The sequence below is a fragment of the Rhamphochromis sp. 'chilingali' genome (genome assembly GCF_963969265.1).
Source record: "Rhamphochromis sp. 'chilingali' genome assembly, chromosome: 11".
Taxonomy (NCBI): Eukaryota; Metazoa; Chordata; class Actinopteri; order Cichliformes; family Cichlidae; genus Rhamphochromis; species Rhamphochromis sp. 'chilingali'.
This window is the reverse complement of record NC_137938.1, coordinates 20,031,037-20,051,525: the sequence shown is the minus strand read 5'-3', so window position 1 is coordinate 20,051,525 and position 20,489 is coordinate 20,031,037. Positions and strand designations below refer to the sequence as shown.

The window sequence follows — 20,489 nt, the reverse complement described above, 5'->3', positions numbered from 1 at the left end:
CTATTCCCAAAATGTGTCTTAAGTATGTGATTGAATTACGTACTAAGCTAACTTTTAGTCAGTTATATAAATATTTTCCTGTACTTACTATAAAAGCTTAGTAAACATTACTATGTGTATATATTTTTCCCTGAAAATGAATTCAGATTGTGCAGTTTGACAATGGATTTGTTGTGTTTTACATAATGTCATTGTGAACTGTTGCTCAAAGTTTCCAAGTGGACCAAAAAGGAACTGTCATGTGAATGGCTTTAGCCTCTGCTGCCTACAGTAACTGAAAACAAGAAAGGAAACCGCATAGCTGTTAAAAATATTGACAACTGCTGTTCATGTGGACATCTGCACAAACCTATGCATTTTTACAATGTCTATTTATTATACCATAAGTTATAAAGTTCACATTAATGACATGAATTGTTCTGTCCAACTTTTGTGTGAATGTATGGACATTTGTATTCATAAGGCATGCTTTTTACTGCATGTTTGGTGTATTTAGCAACAGGTGCCAGGCCAAGGGCTTGAAGTGAGTAAATGAGTAATCCTAAAAGTGGTAGTTACAGAACAGTAACCATTTTCAGCTTATCGTCCATGCTATTGTACATACCATTGTTAAGTGTTGTTACCAGGTGTACTTAATATTTTATTGATGTCCAATTAGTGAAATGATCAGTAAGACTGCTCTTGCAGGCTGGGTTAACATTTGACTGCAAATTCACTGAGCCATTTGAAAAAAACAAAACAAAAAAGCAGGAAAATTATCTTAGGGCTTTAAAAAGAAGCTTACCGGATAGTATTTTCAACTTTATTATTGTTATTTTTATTTTAAGAATGCAAACACTTAAAAACTCCTGTACAGTAAATAAGTCATTTGCAGTAGGTTTACATCACAGGTGTGCAATAGGCTTATTTCTGATGAGTTTTAATATTAATCCTTTAGATATTCTGTTGTAATATTACAACAAATAATTGTTTTTTCTATGGATGTAAATAAGATGCTATTTGATTTTTTGCAAAATAAACATAATTAAGTTGCAGTTTGTCTTCTGTCATGCTGAAGTTAAATATGCTACCATGTGGTTTACGTGCCTAGAGGTAAAGGCTCTTTACTTACTGTGCCAACTATACACTCACTGACCGTTTATTAGGTGCACCTGTTAGTGCAGATGACCTGCTGAAGTGACTTGATTTAAGTGACTTTGAGCGTGGCATGGCTGTTGGTACCAGATCAGAAACTGCTGAACTACTATGACTTCCAATGAATTTCCTATTTTGCATGACCATTTCTGGGGTTTACAGGGAATGATCTGAAAAAGGCAAAGACGATAGAAGATTGGAAAAATGTTGCTTGGTCAGATGAATGCCACTTCTTTTGTGAAATTCACATGGTAGAGTCCCTTGGATGTTTATTTTGCATGAAAGCATGCATCTATTCTCCCTTCCAATGGTCATGGCAGGTGGTGGTGGTGTAATGATGTCGGTACACTTTGGGCATGTTAGCATTGTTTCTGACCATGTCCATCCCTTTATAACCACAGTGTACCTAACATCCGATGGCTACTTCCAGCAGAATAATGTCCCATGCTACAAAGCTTAAATGAACTCAAACTGGTTTCTTGAACATAACAGTGAGTACACTGTACTCAAACGGCCTTCACAGTCACCAGATCTCAACGCAGTAGAGCATCTTCAGCAACATCAGTTCGTACAGAGCTTGGGAAGAAGGCATTGTCCTTTTCTGCCCTGTCTTCATGCAGTACATTGCAGAAGCTCTCTCAGTTGATTTCACTTGCAGACTTTAAAAGACATACAAATGTTTTTATGAAATCATCTCTGGGAACTTGTTCATGTTTTAATATGACTGTGTATGTTATACATATTTAGCCATTTTATTGCTTTTTTATTGTTGTAATTTTAATATGTTTGTCTGGAGCAGGTCTCTTGGAAGTGAGACACTCAGTCTCAAAGGCTAAATTAAAAAAAAATCTTTTGGGGTGTTTGGCATAAAAGGAGATTCTCATCACTGATGTACAGCTGGTAAATCTGCAGCAACTCAGTGATGCTATTATCAATTTTGACCAAAAGATTTTGGTCAAATTTTTGAAGGCAAAATAAATTCCAACCCAGTGTTTTCAATATGTGCCTAACACAGTGACTGTTGAGTGCAAATAAGAAACAGATAGTAAATAGTTTGTCGTAACAACTGTGGTACCAATCTTAAATAATACTTCTGTATATCATTTTCTGTTTCAAGTGATTATTTTGCATGTGCATTAATCAGCACCACTGCACCCAGGATACCAGCAGTTCTTATCTATAGGTCAGGGATTTTCACTTGGCTTAGGTGAAGCAGTTGGGTCTCTGCCAGCTTCCTGTCCTGTGGTTTCCTTTGCATCGCCCCATGTACCACAGCTGTAATGCTACACCAGTCAGTCTACACTAAAATAACCTTGTAGTGGAAAAAAAGAGTGTCATTTTTCCATAGGTATCATTTTAATACCTATGTGAGCTGAACATAGACCAAGCTTGCTATAAGTTACACTGCATGAATAAGTTAATAAAATGCATGGGATACAGCTCATAAGTTAATTTGACCTTACTTCACAAATGGTAAACTTCACTTGAGGGATTCTTCTGTGACCACAGCTCATCTTTTCATTACAGAGCCAGTAAAATCAGGTCAGCCCTTGAATTTCAGTGACATTTAGTGCCACACTGGGACATTTGTTTGACAAATGTGATTGCCCCGGTCAGGGCACTGCACATGATGGCATAAATACACCAAGGTAAGGTTTTACTCTGGCATCTCGGTAGACAAATTGCCCTGATGTGATTTAGAAGAGGAATACAGCATGCTAATACAGTTATATGGTCTCATCCTGCTTCAAACATCTTGGTTGCAACAGTGGCCGGCTGGTCTGTCCCCAACCTGTATCGCTGTGCCTCATCTCCAGGCACAGATTCAGCTCTGAAAGGCTTCATTAAGATGGAATAAAAAGCCGAAAAACCCATTGCCACGTCTGAGAAACAGCAAGAGTTCACTGTGTGGTCTGCTTTGCATTTAGACTAACGCAGCACTCAGCAAACGGCTGACTGCTGCGATACTTTGATGTCCCCCTTACTTTTTTGTCTGAGTGTTGTATCCTAAGAGAACATCAATAGCCTCTCCATCAATGCCAGTTAGGTTTGGGTTTTTTGTGTGTGTGCTTTTTTTCCAATAACAGCAGACATGACAAACCGCTAACCAAGGTTTAAGTTTAAATAAAGAGAGTGACTTAAATATCACTTTTATTTGATCATTTTTTAAATAGTTCACAACTACTGTAAAAATCATATCAGAGTATTAAAACAAAATGAACTACCCCAGTCACAATGCTTGCTACGCTTCATAAAGCCTTACAGCACGTCACCACATGCACGTTTCAGCATTGCTGTACATAGGCAGTCTAAGATAGAACACAGCAGCACAGGCCACAGACACAACACTCAACATAGTTTCCAGAACGGTACTCGAGCTTTGTGCATGGCACAGTTCATAACTTTAAGGTTTGTCATTCATACAGTGCTTTGCTTCTCTCTGAACAGAGCAAGACTGACAGTTCTTAAGACACCTGCTATGCTGATGAATGCAATGATGATTTACAAAACAGTATTTGACAAAGGTGAAGCATTAGCAGAGTTTCACAAGCATGCGGACACAATATATTAACAGTCTTCATCTTTTGATTGCTTTTGTAGGCTTTATAGACCTGACTACATCTAGGTATGTCTGAGAAAAGGTCTCCCTTGGCACCGCGACTCAAAGAGTAGCTTATGGAAAATGTCAGCTTATATCAGCACAGTCATTTTCAGCATTTGTGCCCAACACACAGCGGACTACACCTACACTGTTAAGTTTACTGTTGCTGTATATACTGTAAGACAGAAAGACTGGATAAAGAGGTATCAGAGTATTTACAGTAATGATCAGAAAACTGACTGCGATATGAGTTCCTCTCCCTCCCCCCTTTAGCAGCTACAGAATAGTCCAGCCCTTCCCGTGCACCGAGAAAATTAAGGACATAACAGTTTCAAGCCTTCGTGTACAGTATATTTCATTTCTCACTGCAGCACAGGAGGGGAAACTGAATCCTGCAGTACTGCGCATTGTTGATGCGTTAAAGCTTTTGCTTGAGTTGCCTCAGTGTACAGTGACTGCCGCGTAATTTATAAAGAGCAGTAGAGGATACCTGTAAAAGGTGCTTTGTTTGTTGAGCTACATTACCTGTTAGCTAGTTCCTGAGAAGATTTGGGGATTTATTGAAACCTTGTCCAGACTAAATGTCCCTGTCAGTACGGTACCACCACAAGCTAACAAAGCTGGGTCAACTTCTAGGCTTCAAGCCTCCTGGAGTAACAGTCTCACTCAAAGATTACAAGTGCATAACTCGCTATATATACAGTATGTAGTGCACTATAACCACCTCTATCTCCATCCCTACCTTTGTATCTCGACATGGTAGTGAGAGGACACAGTACGAAAGTTGTTTTGACAGTAATAAGTAAACTGATAGGTTACATGCTTTGATAGTGACAGCTGCTGTCGTGGTTTTAGTAATCCCAGATACATGCAAATGCTGTGCACTGTCATTCACACTGCAGTAGAATACCTCGGGCCATCGCTCTGGATGTCCTACTGCTTGTTATTCTCAACAGTAACTGGGTCAAGATTAATATGCCTCTGTTCCAGCTACTGCTTCTCTGCAACATCGTCCACTGGTACGCGATTGAGGCTCTCAACTGTTGCGTTGAAAGGCTGGTTCGGGTCCAGTTGGGTATGTTGAGGAAGCCAGTCCAAATCCTTCTCGTTAAGACAGCGTGCAGTCTTCCTTTGCATTTCCAGTGTGCGGATTTTCACCTTCAAAGACTCAAGCTATAACCTCCGGGATATGTGGCATCTCAGCAGCAACACAGATGAGTTTTATGTATGTTTGTATATTTCTAGGTTTTGTTCTTTCTTTCATAACAGAATCACTGGCAGCCTCCATGTTTTTGCTTGGAGCATTGTTGTCTTTTCTTTTTTTTTTTCTTTTTTTTTACATGTTAAGTCCCAAGCAAATAACACACAGAGGAGCCACAGCACTGTCCAGACAACTCCTCAAGTAAAGTACTTGCAGTTTGTTGAGTCAATAGTACAGTATCTTGTGCACTTGAGGTGACCATATGACCTACAAATCATAAGAAAAACGTTTTCAGGGTCAAGTTCATAACCTACATCTTTTCATGCAGTACAAGGTTGTGTACCCAAATGCTGTATGCTTACCCTGGAAGATATGAATTACATGTCTGGTATCCAAAGTCTTTTCCATCACACTCCTCAGCCCCTTCATAGCGGTATCCGTCTCCACAGTAGGCATGTTTACACTCTATGGTAACATGAGACAGCAGGGGCACAGGGGGGTCATGTTATATGTGCACAGCAAAGTACAGCTAATGAACTATAAAAGGACCGGTAACATAGATGCATGACTTACTGACGCAGCCATCGGTGACAACTCTGTTTTTGTCATCACACTCCTCCCCGGTGGAGATCTGCACTATGCCGTCCCCACAGTAACCTTCATCATCGGGGGCATTTTCCATGGACTGGTAGGGCGTGATCTGGAATGGAAAGGTCTTTTGCAGAATTTAAAAAATGTGAACATAAAAGGAAAAGGCTGTTTGAAAGTCAATATCTATTGTTTTTTTTAAGGACACATTGCATTGTTGCTACATGCATTTATACCTGGATTGGCAGCCAGCCATCAATGTCTTTGAAATAGAGAGATTTCTGGTCTTTACGGAATGCAAGAGCGTTATCTGTGCGGAGGCGCTCCAGTTCCTCCTCATTGCTCACCACAAATATCTAAATAAAAGGCAAAATAATAGGGTTCCGTGCATTTTAGCACTTTATGAAATAACATTGAAGACCATCATTTGTCATCCCAGCTGGTAACATTTGTCTGCAAGCATTATCTATCTCTCCTGTAAGTGTACTTTAACCTTCCTTTTATCTTTCAAGCTTATTTATTTCCAGTTGTGGTCTAAAGTTTAATAGATTTATCACAGGCATGATGCTTTTAATGATATCTTTGAAGTGTTCTTTTTCTGGATTGGAATGATTGTACAAAATCTTTTTTTTTTTTTAATTTTTGTATTTTGTATTTTCTCTAATCCACTCACAGCCAAAAGTATAAATAAAGGTCAAATATATACTTCTAACTTGATCCCTAACTTCTCGCTAGTTATCATGATTGACCTCAAAAAGGAGTTTCTCTTCACTGTCTTTGTTTTATAGCAGTCATTGGATTGACCAATACTTGGAACAATAGGAAAATCCAAGGAATTCTGTGAAGGTCTTAGAAGGAGACTTTTAGATTTATACAAGTTAGGAGGGTCTCTTGAAGCCATTTTTAAACCACTGCAGATTTTAAGATTATCAGTTCAAACAACTTATTTGGATGTGTCACTGCTTTGTCCAAGAAAAACCAAATGTCATCTGCAAAAACGTTTTATGGTCAGATCAGATAAAGATTGAGCTATTTGGCAAGAATACCAAGACATATGTTTAGAGTAAAGGTGAGGCTTTCAAAACTAAAAATACTGTACAGGCTGTCAAGCATGGTGGTGGTAGCATCATTCTGCAGGGCTGTTTTACTGCCAGTGGTACCAGTAAATTGCACAAAGTGGATGAATTTTTTTTTTTTTTTTTAGCTCAAATCAAGAGCTGAAACAGCCTTCCTAAAGCCATTAAAGGTCTATGTTGTACAATCACTCCACCCTGGAAAAAGAGGACGGCACTGCCGTCATTTAATGCACTTCCAGAAAGCATTCGTTTGCAAAAGGTTATTAAAAAGCTACAATTACCATGGCATCGATGCCTATGATGAGCTGATGTAAACTTCTGACCACAACTGTATTACCCTTTGAAACTCTTTACATTTTAATTTGGTGGATTTTTCACTGATTTCACAGATGATTCTATATTTGACTGCAAACCATTCATCTCTCACCGCTGGCACTTTGAGATAATTTCCTGTAGAGGCATAATTTTCAAATGGAGGACTACTCAAAGAGCTGCAGCTACACTTTCCAGGAGGCCCTGGTGGACCGCGCGCACCCTTTGCTCCAACCATGTAGACTCCTGCATATACAGGAAGAGGGGGAGAAAAAAAGGAAGGATAAACAAACAGTGGGTCTATATTTAGTCCAAAGTGACAGAATATAGCAGCATTAATGAGTTGTGTACAGCCTACACAAGCTGATATAAATACCACATGTCAGTCTAGCGTCTTTGATTTATCAATCAAGAAGCAAACACAATCAGGATAATTCATACAGGAACTTGATCAAGATAACAAATGTCATCTTGATGATGTGCTGACATAATATTTGTAAAACTGTAGGCTTGCCATCTGTCAATCCATTTTAGCCACATGATGTCATGCTGAGAGAATCCTGTTTCAGCTCAGGGGGATTCGATTTCTCCAGTGCTAAATAAGACTACTGGTGTTACCTCGTACACAGTTTCAAAGTGGGCTTCCTTTACTCACCGGGCTGCGAGCTTTCCCTTCTCACTTTCAGCACAAGTTTTCACGCGCTCACAACGGAAAAAAACACACGACCATCCACAAACTAAATCTCTCCAGCAAACACTTAATTATGACCACAGTTTTCAAGAGTTTTAAATCTACTTTGGGATTTCACCTGTTGCAGGTGGACCAGGAGGGCCGGGGTGGCCTGGAGGTCCCTGCGGGCCTGCTGGCCCTATAGGACCAACGCTTCCTGTGTCTCCTTTCAGTCCCTTAAATTCAAAACAGTGCAGGGTCATTTCCTTACACCACATGTCAAAAAGTACAACTGTCTTGCTATCACTACTGTAAAACAGTGCAACCCACAAACTCCTCACCTGCTTGCCTCTCTTCCCCGGTCGGCCAGTGGGTCCTCTGTTTCCTGAGGTTCCAGGTTCTCCTTTTGGACCCATTTCACCCTCAATAACAGAAAAAAAAATATCTATATTAGAAAAATTCTGAATTCAAATACATGAATTTAATTGGTTAGCTGGTTAACACTGTAAGGCAGAACCCTTACTGGCGTGAATGAGGATTACTCACTTTTTGTCCAAGCATTCCTGGGAAACCCATTGCACCCTGCGAGTGAGGAAGAGTACGTAACATGAATTCAGAATTCTTACAAAGTGTATGTACAATTTTCCTGATACACTCTCCCCACCTTGTCTCCTTTCATCCCATTCTCGCCACGGTCACCTCGGGAACCCTGACAGAGCAGATTACATTCATTTAGTTTACTGTCAAAGTAGTTAATCAATAAATCCTACGGTATTTACAGCTGAATGGTGCCACTTACCTTTTCCCCTTTATACCCAGGTAAGCCCTAGGATTAAAGATTTATAACAAGCATGAAACACGATGAAACAAAACTCACTAAAGATCACTAAACAGCATATGTAAAATTTTACCCTCGGCCCAATTGGTCCTCTGGATCCAGGCAAACCCATCAGCCCCGGGTCACCTTTCTCCCCCTGACACAAAGGTAAACATGAATAACCTGAATGAGCTTTTGTCTTTAAAATAAGAAATGTCATATGCGGACATTGAACGTTAAAGGTTCTTTTATTACGTTTACAGTAAAGCGTTCACCAAAGGAAAGGCTGTTTGCATGTTACATAACTGGTAAACCAGGGTTTTAGTTTATTTGACTGCAAATCAGACTTGTGTAATAAACCATTCTGGTTCTTATTGGTCTCATATATTGACATATTTTATAAGATCTACATTATGACTTACTCACTTTGGCCCCACTTGGTCCTGACCATCCTGTTGGTCCTCTTTTCCCAGGAAGTCCAGGAGGGCCTGTCCGACCCTGACAGGAGACATAACTGTTTTTTAAGTTAATGAAATCAGAGCCTTTTATGCCTGTTTGAACATACATATATATACATATATATATATATATATATATATATATATATATATATATATATATATATGTATACATATATATATATATATATGTCTGAATGAATTATTTGCTGCATTAGCTGACGGCCAGCTCACTACAGCATTTTTCAGACGCTGCTGCACATGTAGGGGGAGAATGGCTTTAACGAGCCCTGTCACTTTGCTCTCTTTAATTAAATGATGGGCTGTATATAGAACAGGAGTCTGTGCTTGTGGGAAATAAAATGATTAATAACCTGGCTGAAACACTAAGCTAAATTGCTCTGCGGTGCTGCAAAGCTGCTCAGTCAGGCCGCTTGCAAAGTGAAGCTCCCCCATTGGACAGCTTTGATTCATTTAGGAGGACGCTACTCTTCTACCTGTGCTCATCACATAGTGTGTCCCGAGCTTTCAATAAAGCTTTATGTTAGGAGAAGGAGGACCGTCGGACAGGCTAGCCTGATGCGGAATGTTGATAGGGAAGCAATATGCTCCGCTTCGGTGAGAGAAACAGACTGAGAGCATGTAAAGTCCCTCAGCCACAAAAACAGCCTGTCTCAGCAGCCCTGCACCCATTTGCCTCCTGTCAGTGTGTCTGTTCTGCCTCCTGTCAAGGTTGTATATCCTCACAATTTCGGGATGTACACAAGCAGGCACTGGCAGCACTGTGACTTACAGCGAGCGAGCAGGCGGAGGCATTGTATCTCATTTTTTGAGTAAATCCACTTAGCAAAGAACATGGAGTGATTAATGGAGACTCTCACCTTTTGACCAGGTCTTCCTATTTCTCCCTGACAACAGGATGTGGAGGAGGGGACAAGGACGGCAGTCATTTAATGCACTTCCAGAAAGCATTTGTGTGCAAAAGGTCAGTTGCACTTTAGCTTATTAGAATAATAAGCAGACAGTCTAGTTTTATCTAATTTCAATAAGTACACTCCTTACCTTTTCTCCTTTAGGCCCTGCTATCCCAGGTAATCCAGGGGGACCCTAATGAACATAAAAAGAAAACATTAGATTTGTGCTATATGCTCCTAAATCACAGAGATAGCCATCTAAATTCATTTTATTGTCCACAGCATCCCACCACAGATCTGTTCTGTTTCTGGAAGCTGCAGTTTCAATTAGCTAAAGGCTGAGTGGCCACTATTGATTTAAAAGCTGCCTTGTGGGCCTCCTTTGATAAAGAGAAATGCTGCTGCGGTTGGACCTCTGATGAGCAACCGCAGCAAAAGCTTTAACAATCAGTTGGTAAATCTGCTTTCACTTATGAAATGCTGGAACACAGTGGAGAACAGTGGAGCAGGTTGGGTTATGAGGGCCTTTTGAACCGAAAGGTCTTTGCATCTTTCAATCACTAGAGAACACAAACACCTGGACACAAGCATGTTTTGGTGAGCCCTGGAATTTACGCGACCCAGTGCTCGTTTCCAAGCAGACAGCTCTTCAGACAGTTTCTGAGAATGATGTGTGGGACACTGGCAGCCGGTGGAAAAAGGCTATTTGTGTCTCAGCTAAAAGTGGAGCGTTAATAGGTTGCTGTGTTGCATGGGCCAGAGAAATCCCCATCTCCTGCTATACAGGAACTATCAAGTTGGAGAAGACATGCGGTTAATATGTAGTTGGGGTACTAATTTTTAACACCTTAAAACTACGTAGACTCCAACATGAAACAGAGACTGACGCTTTAGTTATAGTGGTGATGAATCCTGTTACATTATGAGAGATTTATTGGAAGAGTCCAATAACAGTGGCACGGTTCCAGATACAAAAGGATAGCCATGATGTTTTAGGAATAGCCTGGTTTCCCACCTGAGGTCCTGGGGGGCCAGGAGGCCCCGGAGGGCCTGCTGGGCAAGAAGAAACTTTATTGTTATTGTCCACATCAGACTCGCGACCACCACGGGAATTTCCATCACTCTGTAAAATATAAATAAAGATGCAATTCGATGACTTCTTCGGTCTTGACAACATTTGCAAGAGCAGGTTTGATGCTATTCATACAGTTGTTGACATTAAATTCGAGAGACTCTTGACCAGGGGTCAAAAGGCTGTAAGAAATGTGGTGTTTTTGGATATAAATCAAGGACATGTCAATAGTTAGAGATTCACAATAGAAAGTCACATGACTTTGACTCACATGAGGGTAGAGGCGCCAAAGTGAAGGGGGTGGAGGAAACAGCGGTGGTGGAGGCGGACTCACTAAACAGCATGGGTTGAACCTCTTCTGCTGATCCGGTGATCTGAGAGCTGCGCAAGGTGGGCATGCAGTCACAAATTAAACAGGGTATCAAAGGTATATGAAGCCAGGAAGGTTTTTTTGTGTGTTGTTTTAACTTCTGCACCCGCGATAATGAATGCGAGATGAGAAAAACTTCATTTACGACAAATTAAGGCGGGACAGATCAAAAATTTGACAAACTGAAGCAATTACAGCATGCTGGAGCAGCACAAGCAACAGAGAAACAGGTGCAAACTATCAAATCATGACACCCATCCAGCAGAATTCCTAGCACTGGACGGATATGAAGCCCATGTGCCTCTCACTGAAGAGCCGGAGCTGTTCTCGCTATTTATAGAGGCCTTTCCAACCTACCTCATGGACAACAAGAAAATAAAAACAAGGGTATTATCATGAGTGCCACGTGAATCTCAAATTGAGACTTTCAGAATCCGTGCTTTTGCAGCTCAAATCCACCAGCTCCTGTGCACGCACAGTACAGTATACAGTGTTCAAGCTCAGGATTAAAACGCTCTTACCTGCTGGGAATGAATCAAAGTTGTCCAGAAAAGAAGGCTGAGCCAGGCCATAACAAAACCACAATGGCAGATACAGTCCAAGTGTTAGAAGAGTCATGCTGCTCCGGATAGTTGCCTGACTTTATTTCTGATCCACAGCAGCTCTCAAGCTGTCTTTTTCCACTCCCTCTTTTCTCACTGTCCTCTCTCTCTGCCCCCCTCCCTCTGCGTTCACTCTGCTGTGTCTCCTTTACGCCCTCAGAAGAGGGTACGCTGACCAATACCCATTAAATCTTTCCTCTGCATCAGTGTGCACTAAAATTACAGGAGACAGCCTGCCAGCTGCTCCTGGTGCCAATATTAGATCTCTACTACTGCAGTGGGGGGCTTTTGTTATTGTCTCTCTTCAGGGAAAGTTGTGAGACTCCCTGTGTGCTTTTCTGCAAGACATGCTGAGAGCATTCTGAATGAAGATGTCAATATGTTACAACTTTCTTAGATGTATCAGTCTACAGTCTAATTATGTTTAGATGAATGTGTTTTTTTGTGATGAAGTACACTGTGCATCAAGTTATTTAGTGCGCACTATACTGCTGTGGCAAGTCTTTTACACAATGTCAAGTGTCTGCATTTCCAAAGGACCTAGAAAAACAGACTCCATTACTTCTCAGCAGCACTTTAACCTCCTAGGACCTGGCGTCCACATGTGTGGACATCACATTTTGGGTTATTTAGACTAAAATACTCAATTTTGCTCTACATGGGCCTGATATCCACTTACAAGGACATTATACTGCTACTGTTCTATCAAAATTTTAAACGAATATCCTCATATGTGGCTCTGATTTTTCTTAAAAACAAAAATAAGGTAAAAACAAAAATCTGGTAATTCTTTGTTTTTACATTCATCGGGCCCCAATATGCCCAAATATCAAAGAGAAATTAAAAATGCATGCTGGGGAAGAGTTCAGGTCCTAGGAGGTTAAGATAAATTATGCTTTTTTCTTTATATAAATTACAAAAAGCAATCATGTCAAGCTTGCAACTTAAGAGATACAAAGCAATGCAATTTTCTACCAAATTATTTTAGCTTGCATTGCTTTTTTTGTTGCGCATTTAGGATTTTTCAGACAAGTTGTGGAAAAGGATACAAAACTTATGGAAATGAGAAAAATCCTGTTGATTTCATCTAAAGTTTCCCCATTACTGACAAATCTCTACATTCAACTGTAAAGATTAGCTGGTTCATTTGCAAAAAGAAAAAAAAGTTTGTCAAATGCGTTTATTTTCTCCTTTTCTCCAGATTTAATTTTATTACATTTCATTAATGTAGGCAATACTCAACAGGGCAACTCACAGTTGCAGTCCAGATTAAGAGGGGAAAAAACTGACATAAAGAAACAGCATGCACTCTGTGTGAAATGTTTTATTGTAGTCATATTTTTCATATTATTCACAGTATAGTAATAGCAAAATATTAGATTAATTAATGGAAACAACCAGAAAAACAAAAGCAGTTTGATATTTTCCAGGAGAAAACCGTCACTGCTGTTCTGAAACGCTCTGGAAATCTACAGGTTGGAACGTGTGAGCCAAGGAAACTCCTGCAAACAGACAACACAGTGTTTATATTAGCTATACGGTGTAATAAGATCTAGAGGAATATTGTACTGTAATGGAGATCTAAGCAGTAAAACAGAGGTTTTTCCAGGTAATAAAAATTAACTAAAAGTTTTCTTCAAATTTTCAAAACTAAATCTTGTCAGCTTCAAGTCTGACAGGAATGAATTAAAGTTGGGTGTCGAAAGGTAAAGGCGCAACACTAAAAGTCAGGGACAAGTCTTTCTGCTGGCACAGCCGTGGAGCTCAGCGCTGTGGATACATTACTCAATACAACCTTCAACCGTGTCTGCAAAAGGTTGCGTGGATACGTTCAACATAAACACGGAGGGCCTTGCTTTCTAATTATGGGAGCCCTGAAATAGAAAGGTCAGGTTGGTGTTAGGTGGAGGGATTGTGAGTGGAATACAACAGTTCTGGTGCACCTGGAGCAGGAGGATTACGGCTCAGCGAGGCATGTTGGTAACATAGCCCTCAAAGGATGAGGAAGAGTCAAGTAAACATGAAGCTGTTTATTGTATGCAAAGCAGAGACCAAAGAAACACTGGATTAAATCAGGCTTGGCTTTACTGCTGTGTCTGCTGGTGTCACTCAGTCTCTTTATGCCTTCTGTGGTGCACCAGGACCAAATACTAAAAACATTCTGTGATCTGATTTGCAGCCTTTTGTCATATAGTACCGCTTATAGTCTGCAAGGACTCAGGGCTGCAAAGGTGTAAAACATGCTATGAGATGAGATTTCTGATATGAGTGATATATGTCAAGTCTTTATTCCAGACTGTGTTAACATGTTCGGACCGCCTTAGACCCTCCATGTTTCTCCAGTGTACGGCAAACGCTCCACAGCGCAGAAGTCCAGATATTTGATAGAGCCACAGAGATGCTCTGACTATGGTAGGAGTTGTTATTACAACCGTGACCACAAGGTGGAGCATTATTTTTCTAGAGTTGCCTGTGCATGTAGAGAATTTTACTCCAGGTGCACCTGGGAGACGCTCACCCTCAAGTCTGTCTGGCAGGCAAGACGTGGTTAATGTTGTTGCATACTTTATAAACATGCAGACTCTATAAACATGTGCTCCTAACAGTTGTAGTTACCTGCTGCTTCCTGTCTGAGGAAGGGTCAATGAGCACATTGATGAGACTTGGTCTCTCCCAGTCACTCAGGCTAAGCTGTAAGGCACTGCGCAGCTCCTCCACCGTCCTCACCAGCAACCCTCGACCTCCGAACGCCTTCATCACCTCATCATAGCGAGCGTCAGGTAGAAGGGACACGGGAGGGGCCCTACAGTGTGACGATGTAAGACAACTTTTGCTACGTCATAGCATAAGACATCAATAAAAACTATCAGTGAATTCACTTTATGATCATTTTCTCAAAAGTATCTCACTCACACAGAGGTCAGCTCTCCCATTTGTTTCATTGCTTTCCATGTTTCAGAATCTACTCCGCTGTAAATGCCGTTATTATTGACCACAATAACAACCACGGGTAGGCTATACCTGATTTACAAAACACAAAGAGAAGAATGTGAAGTCAATAGACGGTTAAACTGCAAATACTGAATAGAAACACTGGACTCAGTTCACCTGCACATGGTCTCAACCTCCATACCAGAAAACCCAAAGGCACTGTCTCCCTCCACACAGACGACCCTTCGGCCGGTGTTCTGGCTCGCCTCCACAGCAGCTGCTGCGATAGCAAACCCGAGACCTACTCCCATTGTTCCAAAAGTGCCTGCATCCAGTCTGAACATCATCAAAATTAGTTTACAGCAATCTAATAGATATACATTAACTCACAGTTTAGTCTAAATTGATTTGTTAGCATAAAAAAAACAACAAAAAAGTCAGTGCGCTTGACTGGCTTACCTGTGTCGAGGTAGGTAGTTATTTAACATGGTGCGTCCGATGTCCATTGTGTTTGCACCCTCGCTGACAATGATGCAGTCATGTGGCAGCAGCTGGGAGATGTGATGAAACACTGTGTAGTAGTTCAAGGGCACTGTAGACTGTAGAGCAAGTGCCTATTGGCAAGAAACACAAAAAACAGAGACAACATCTAAATGGATTAAATATATAATTTAATGTCATCGGCAGGCTGATACAGTGTAACCATGCACAGAACAACAATGTAAGCTTTCCATTGGTGGTCCAAATTCTAAGGAAGGATTAGAAGAACTTTGGTGAAACCCACCTTTGATATTTTTGCATTAGCAGCAATCTTGCTCTTTAACATGCTCCACCACTCAGCGTTAGAGGGGTATTTCCAACCATCTCTACGGACACACAGTAGCAGCTGAAGAAAAAAAAACAAAAACACTGCTATTACAGTTGAATGTTACTGTACTCGTGTCACTGATATAGAGAATATAGTCGAGCTAAAAATACAGCACAAGACGTTTCAAAGAAATCATCTGGTCCTTACCTGGTCTTAAAATTTGGTAGATGCAACCTCAGAGGAAGAACAACCCCATGACATTTAACACAATGTAATCGTAATAAAATGCAAAAGCAGTCTTGTGAATGTCCTCACTGTTTCCATAGGAACTGAGAGAGAATGTAGAAGCCAGGTGCTGCTAATCAAATGCATTTGATTAACTGATCATCAGCAAGTGGTCGTGTGTGAACACAATGCCGAGGAGGAAAGACAACACCAATCTCAGCAAATGTTGCTGTCCATTAATCTGGGAATGATTATAAGGCCATTTGCAAACAATTTCAAGTCCATCATCGTACTGTGAGGAAAATTATTCACAAGTGGAAATCTTATTAACAAATTCACCCCAAGGTCAGACCATGCAGCGCTCAGAGAAACTGCAAAAAACCCAAGAAGTACATCTCAGGCCTCAATTAACATATATTAGCAATTCAAACTCCTCTGTATATGAAATACGCTTTGTTTTTGCCATTTTGCTTTTTACAGACATATTTTTTGTCGCATATTTCAGTCTGAAAATTCAGTGAGAGGAGCAAAGAAAATATAAAAACAAACAAAAAACTCTGAACAAAGTGTTCAGACCTCAGTGTCGTCAGGCTTAAAAACCAATGATTAAAGAAGCCATTAAGAGCTGCACAAGTACAACCAGATCTTATGCTATAGTGAATTATCTATGAGAGAAAAACATAGTTCTACACAGGTTCTTACCATTAGCGCAAATGTTGATGAAACAGGTTTGCTTTTGATTCCTAAATTAACGTTATGGGAAAGACATCAAAGAGAAAGATGAGCCAATGGGCTGAGTTGCTGAAAATGTACCTGAGTGGCAACAGCACTGATATCTCCAAGGAGAGCAACAGCTGGCCTCACGTTATTGCCCATCTCCTCAGCACAAAGGTCAACCTGCAAACAGATCACAGTGGGGTTATATCATTACAGCTTTTGCAGCACCAGATTTGGCAAAACTAACTCTCTCATGACAAGGCAAAAGATTAACAACCAAATAGACTACTAGCTTTAAACCAGATCTTTTAATGCTGATTTTTCTCAAACCATAAACTCGGTCATTTACATACCTGAATGATCTTAACATTAGGGTTAAATCTAGGCGAAAGACCAAAATGGAGCATCCAATTTAGCCTGGCTCCAAACAGAAGTATGACATCAGCCTGGAGAAGAGCTCTGGGTAACAAGGGAAAAAATACATAAAAAACAAACAGCAGAAGAGGTCAAACAATGGATTCTCATTAAACAAGACTAAAAATTTTAGATCCTGACTAGTTAGAAGATGCAGAATTTAGGAGCCAGATAGATGACCATGACACAAATGTTTGTTTGCCATCTAAACATGTACTGTCAACTATTCTTGGCCTAAAAAATATAGAAATAGAAACTTCGTGCCACTTCTCCCTTAGGCAGAATGTTTTTCGATCCTAATAATGCATATAGAAGGTGAATTTTGTCTTCTAGCTAAAAACACATTCAAAATAGGAGCTGCACTCAAAACACATCCGTCTGTCTGGATGTTAGACTGTTTTCTTTTTTGAAAAATCTGACCATCGCTTTTAAAAAACAAGTACTTTTATAAGTGTATTATTATACACTTACCTAACACTTCATTAGGTACACCAGTTCAACTGCACATTAATACCTAACCAGCCAATCAGTTGGCAGCAGCTCAATACATCAATACAATCATCAAAATTGTAAAAATGTTGCCCGGTCTGATGAGTCTGGATTTCTGCTGCAACATTCAGATGGCAGGGTCAGATTTTGGCACACACAGCACAAAGGCATCAATCCATCCAGCCTTGTTTCAACTGTTAATATCAACTGAGCATTGATTAAACCCCAAAGCCTGCATGGGTATTGCTGAGCATGTCTATGCCTTCTACTTCAGGAAGATTAAAACACACTAAAGTTACAGAGTTCTGCTGGACTACTCTATTAAGGAGAAGCTCTACAGATTGTTACAACTTTGTCTGGTTACTACCAGGTGTGATTGTGCAGTGTGAGGCTTACCTTGAGCGTGCAGCAGCTACACAGTTGGCATGGTCATCAGGAAGAACCCCTTTTCCCATCGGGGTGGGCAGGAAGGGAAGGCCACTCATTTCAATAAGCTCCCTCAGCACAGTCTCTGCTCTGCCGTAGGCTGCTCCTATTGGCGGAAAAACACAGGTTGGTTAGGCTTAGTTAATTTGAAAAGAGGTGGCAATTGCTTCTTTTGTTTCAGTTACCTTTGCCGATGATGACCAAGGGTGTCTTGGCTGCTTTTAAGACAGATATGGCTTCTGTGACTGAACCCTGGTCAGCCAAACTCACTGGTGGAGGCGGACAGCAGGACACCTCTCTGAGCGAGAGACACACTTCTCTGAGAGTCTATACACCTGATGTTTAACGAGTGATACTGTGCATAAAAATGTATTTATTTATTTTTAAATCCAAGAATGACAACAAACCTAACTTTGCTCCTCTCCACTTTAGCATTAACCATGTCGCCTGCAATATCCACATAACAAGCACCCGGACGCCCATAGATGCTTGTGCGGACCGCCTGTGACCAACCAAATACCAGAAAACTTTACACAGACGTGATGAAAATAATCATCATCATCCAGATCTGTTCGATACATTAAAAGAACAAAACAGACAGTGTGAGGGCATTGTTATACAACCTTCTCTATCACTGAGGGGATGGCTTCTAGACTGCTGGGTCTCGCTGAAAACTTGCTGTACAGGCGGCATGCTTCCACCTGGCAACATGGAGAAACAGAATCAGCGTAGAGAAGCGGTGTCAGGCAAAAATCCACATCGAGACACGTGTTACCTGAGGAAACTCCTGAAAGGCTCCTGCAGTTTCCTGATTTCGATCCGAAGACCCTCCGATAACAACCACCGGCCTGTGCAAAGCCAGCATCACTTCATAAACACCTTGTTAGTTGTACAGTACACAGCAGTGGTTATGGAGTCATACCAGCAGTTCATGTTGGCATTGGCCATTCCACCCAGGGCATGGATGAGCCCAGGTCCAGAAACCACAAGACAGGCCCCTGGTCTGGATTCAGATAACCACAGGAAACAGCAACATGTGAATAACAGTGCTGGGCACCAGCTGTTCACCTTATTCGGTACAGAATTAGATTTTACCTCCCAGTAATGTATCCGACGGCAGACGCTGCATAGCACGCCTGTTATGCGACAGAAATTATTTGATGTCAGCATGGCAGTGCAATGCTTTTGTTAGGGATTACTAAGGTTGTACAAAACAACGAGTTACCGCTTGCTCGTTGCGCATTCCTACGTATCTGATTCCTGCAGCCTGAGCAGCCATGGCCACTTCGATAATCGGAACTCCAACTATCCCAAACATGTAGTCCACTTTCTGCAGGGAGATTGGTTGAACGTTGGATTGAACAAGTTTTGTAAAAAAGTAGCATTATTAATAAGAGGGGGAAATGCTTTTATGAAAAGTTTAGTGATCCTGACCGCACCGCACTTGGACTTTGACACATTGCTCAACAGTTACATCTGAGCAAAGACACAAACAGGGAGAATATTTCTGTTGGAGTGCCACATGTTTGCAGACGACGTCATTCCTACCTGAGCCTTTAGAGACTCAGCGATGAGCTGAGCTCCTGTCACTTCGTCCATGACCGTGAGGAGACAGCAGGCAGCGCAATGTCAAACCGCACTGTCACAAACCACAAGGTGAGGCTGGACTGCGACTTGAGCAAGTTTGCATCAGAGCCCTTGAGCAAAGGTCTCTGCTTGGTTTGTTTTTGGACCTGCATCCGCCCCCTTACTTCCACTTCCGAGTTACGAGCCAATCACGGGAGCCAATGCGTGTGACCTCACGTCCTACCGAGAAGTGCAAAAAGAAATTCAGTTGTGTAGACTAGATACTATATTTTATTTAGTTATTTCTAATAAATATTAGAATCTAGAGTTTAAGCATAGACCTTGTAGTCGGTCTTTGGTTTAATGCATCATTTTAAATAAATTAATAAATATGGATGGAACAGAATCATGCAGCTCTTTTCATTGGCTGCCAGTAACATTTCTACACCATAAAAACAGCAGTTGTATGATTTCTATATTTGTATGACAGAATAAAAAACAAAAGTATAACTAATAATAATTGAATGATGGTACACCAACAGGCCCCTGAACTGCTCACTGCCTCATCAGAAATAGTCTCAGTGGAAAGGTAGCTGTCAAAACGTCATTCTTAAAAGTGAGAAACAGTAAGAATAGACTGTGGTATGCCAAATTACACAAGAACTGGACTGTAAATCAGTAGCATAAGTCTTATAGAGTGATGAATCGTCATCAGTATTTACAGAGGTCAGGAGAAAGGTACAACAGTGTCTACAGCCACCTGTAAAACACAGTGTCTCTGTCATGGTCTGGTCCTGCATTTCTGACAGCGGTGTTTGGGATCTTGTCAAAACCGATGACATTATGAACACAGAAAAGTGACTTTCAAGCTCATTAGAATTATGCAAACTCTGTTTTTACCTTATATACGGTACTGTATTTCCATATGTTTTTGTACACTTGCACCCATTTTCCCAGCAAAACAAAGAAATGGAGATAGTTGCAATCAGAAATAAAGACAGCATTTAACAAAAAAATAAATCAAGTTCATCATTAAATAACTCATTTCTTTATTACTCATAAAATATACAGCAATCTCAGTACTGAAAGAATTCATT

General features: G+C 40.8%; 2 protein-coding genes across 4 annotated transcripts; both read right to left on the bottom strand.

Annotated features, from left to right (window-relative positions):
- Window positions 1-3,288: 3,288 nt before the first annotated feature.
- On the bottom strand, window positions 3,289-12,106 carry colq (collagen-like tail subunit (single strand of homotrimer) of asymmetric acetylcholinesterase). 3 transcript variants are annotated; one of them, XM_080897170.1, is made up of 17 exons: window positions 11,736-12,106; window positions 11,116-11,225; window positions 10,788-10,895; window positions 9,921-9,965; window positions 9,740-9,766; window positions 8,827-8,898; window positions 8,495-8,557; window positions 8,383-8,409; window positions 8,248-8,292; window positions 8,130-8,165; window positions 7,925-8,005; window positions 7,723-7,819; window positions 7,029-7,159; window positions 5,762-5,881; window positions 5,511-5,637; window positions 5,300-5,402; window positions 3,289-5,204 (listed from the first exon to the last, which is right to left on the bottom strand). In XM_080897170.1, the coding sequence occupies exons 1-17, from the start codon at window positions 11,830-11,832 to the stop codon at window positions 5,135-5,137; spliced, it is 1,359 nt and encodes a 452-aa protein (XP_080753296.1). In that variant the 5' UTR covers window positions 11,833-12,106; the 3' UTR covers window positions 3,289-5,134. The 3 variants fall into 3 exon arrangements, with proteins under 3 accessions (XP_080753296.1, XP_080753295.1, XP_080753297.1); XM_080897169.1 differs by having other exon boundaries at window positions 5,511-5,652; window positions 11,736-12,099; XM_080897171.1 differs by lacking the exon at window positions 9,740-9,766 and having other exon boundaries at window positions 5,511-5,652; window positions 11,736-12,099.
- An 886-nt stretch (window positions 12,107-12,992) lies between these two features.
- hacl1 (2-hydroxyacyl-CoA lyase 1) lies at window positions 12,993-19,567 on the bottom strand. The gene is made up of 17 exons (XM_080895898.1): window positions 19,375-19,567; window positions 19,052-19,156; window positions 18,922-18,962; window positions 18,749-18,829; window positions 18,602-18,674; window positions 18,450-18,527; window positions 18,234-18,328; window positions 18,012-18,124; window positions 17,797-17,932; window positions 16,851-16,956; window positions 16,594-16,677; window positions 15,532-15,633; window positions 15,207-15,361; window positions 14,925-15,083; window positions 14,730-14,837; window positions 14,433-14,619; window positions 12,993-13,318 (listed from the first exon to the last, which is right to left on the bottom strand). Exons 1-17 carry the CDS (start codon window positions 19,423-19,425, stop codon window positions 13,286-13,288), a joined length of 1,707 nt encoding a protein of 568 aa, XP_080752024.1. The 5' UTR covers window positions 19,426-19,567; the 3' UTR covers window positions 12,993-13,285.
- Window positions 19,568-20,489: the final 922 nt, after the last annotated feature.

Coding starts and splice junctions, on each gene's coding strand:
- hacl1 (XM_080895898.1), bottom strand. CDS start 19,425: ATGGACGAAGTGACAGGAGCTCAGCTCATCGCTGAGTCTCTAAAGGCT. Junction 18,830..18,921: donor GTCGGATACATTACTGGGAG/GTAAAATCTAAT, acceptor ATCTGAATCCAG/ACCAGGGGCCTGTCTTGTGG. Junction 18,125..18,233: donor GTGGAGAGGAGCAAAGTTAG/GTTTGTTGTCAT, acceptor TCTCTCGCTCAG/AGAGGTGTCCTGCTGTCCGC.
- colq (XM_080897169.1), bottom strand. CDS start 11,832: ATGACTCTTCTAACACTTGGACTGTATCTGCCATTGTGGTTTTGTTAT. Junction 11,226..11,735: donor CTTTGATTCATTCCCAGCAG/GTAAGAGCGTTT, acceptor CACCTTGCGCAG/CTCTCAGATCACCGGATCAG. Junction 5,882..7,028: donor ATTATCTCAAAGTGCCAGCG/GTGAGAGATGAA, acceptor CCTTTTATTTAG/ATATTTGTGGTGAGCAATGA.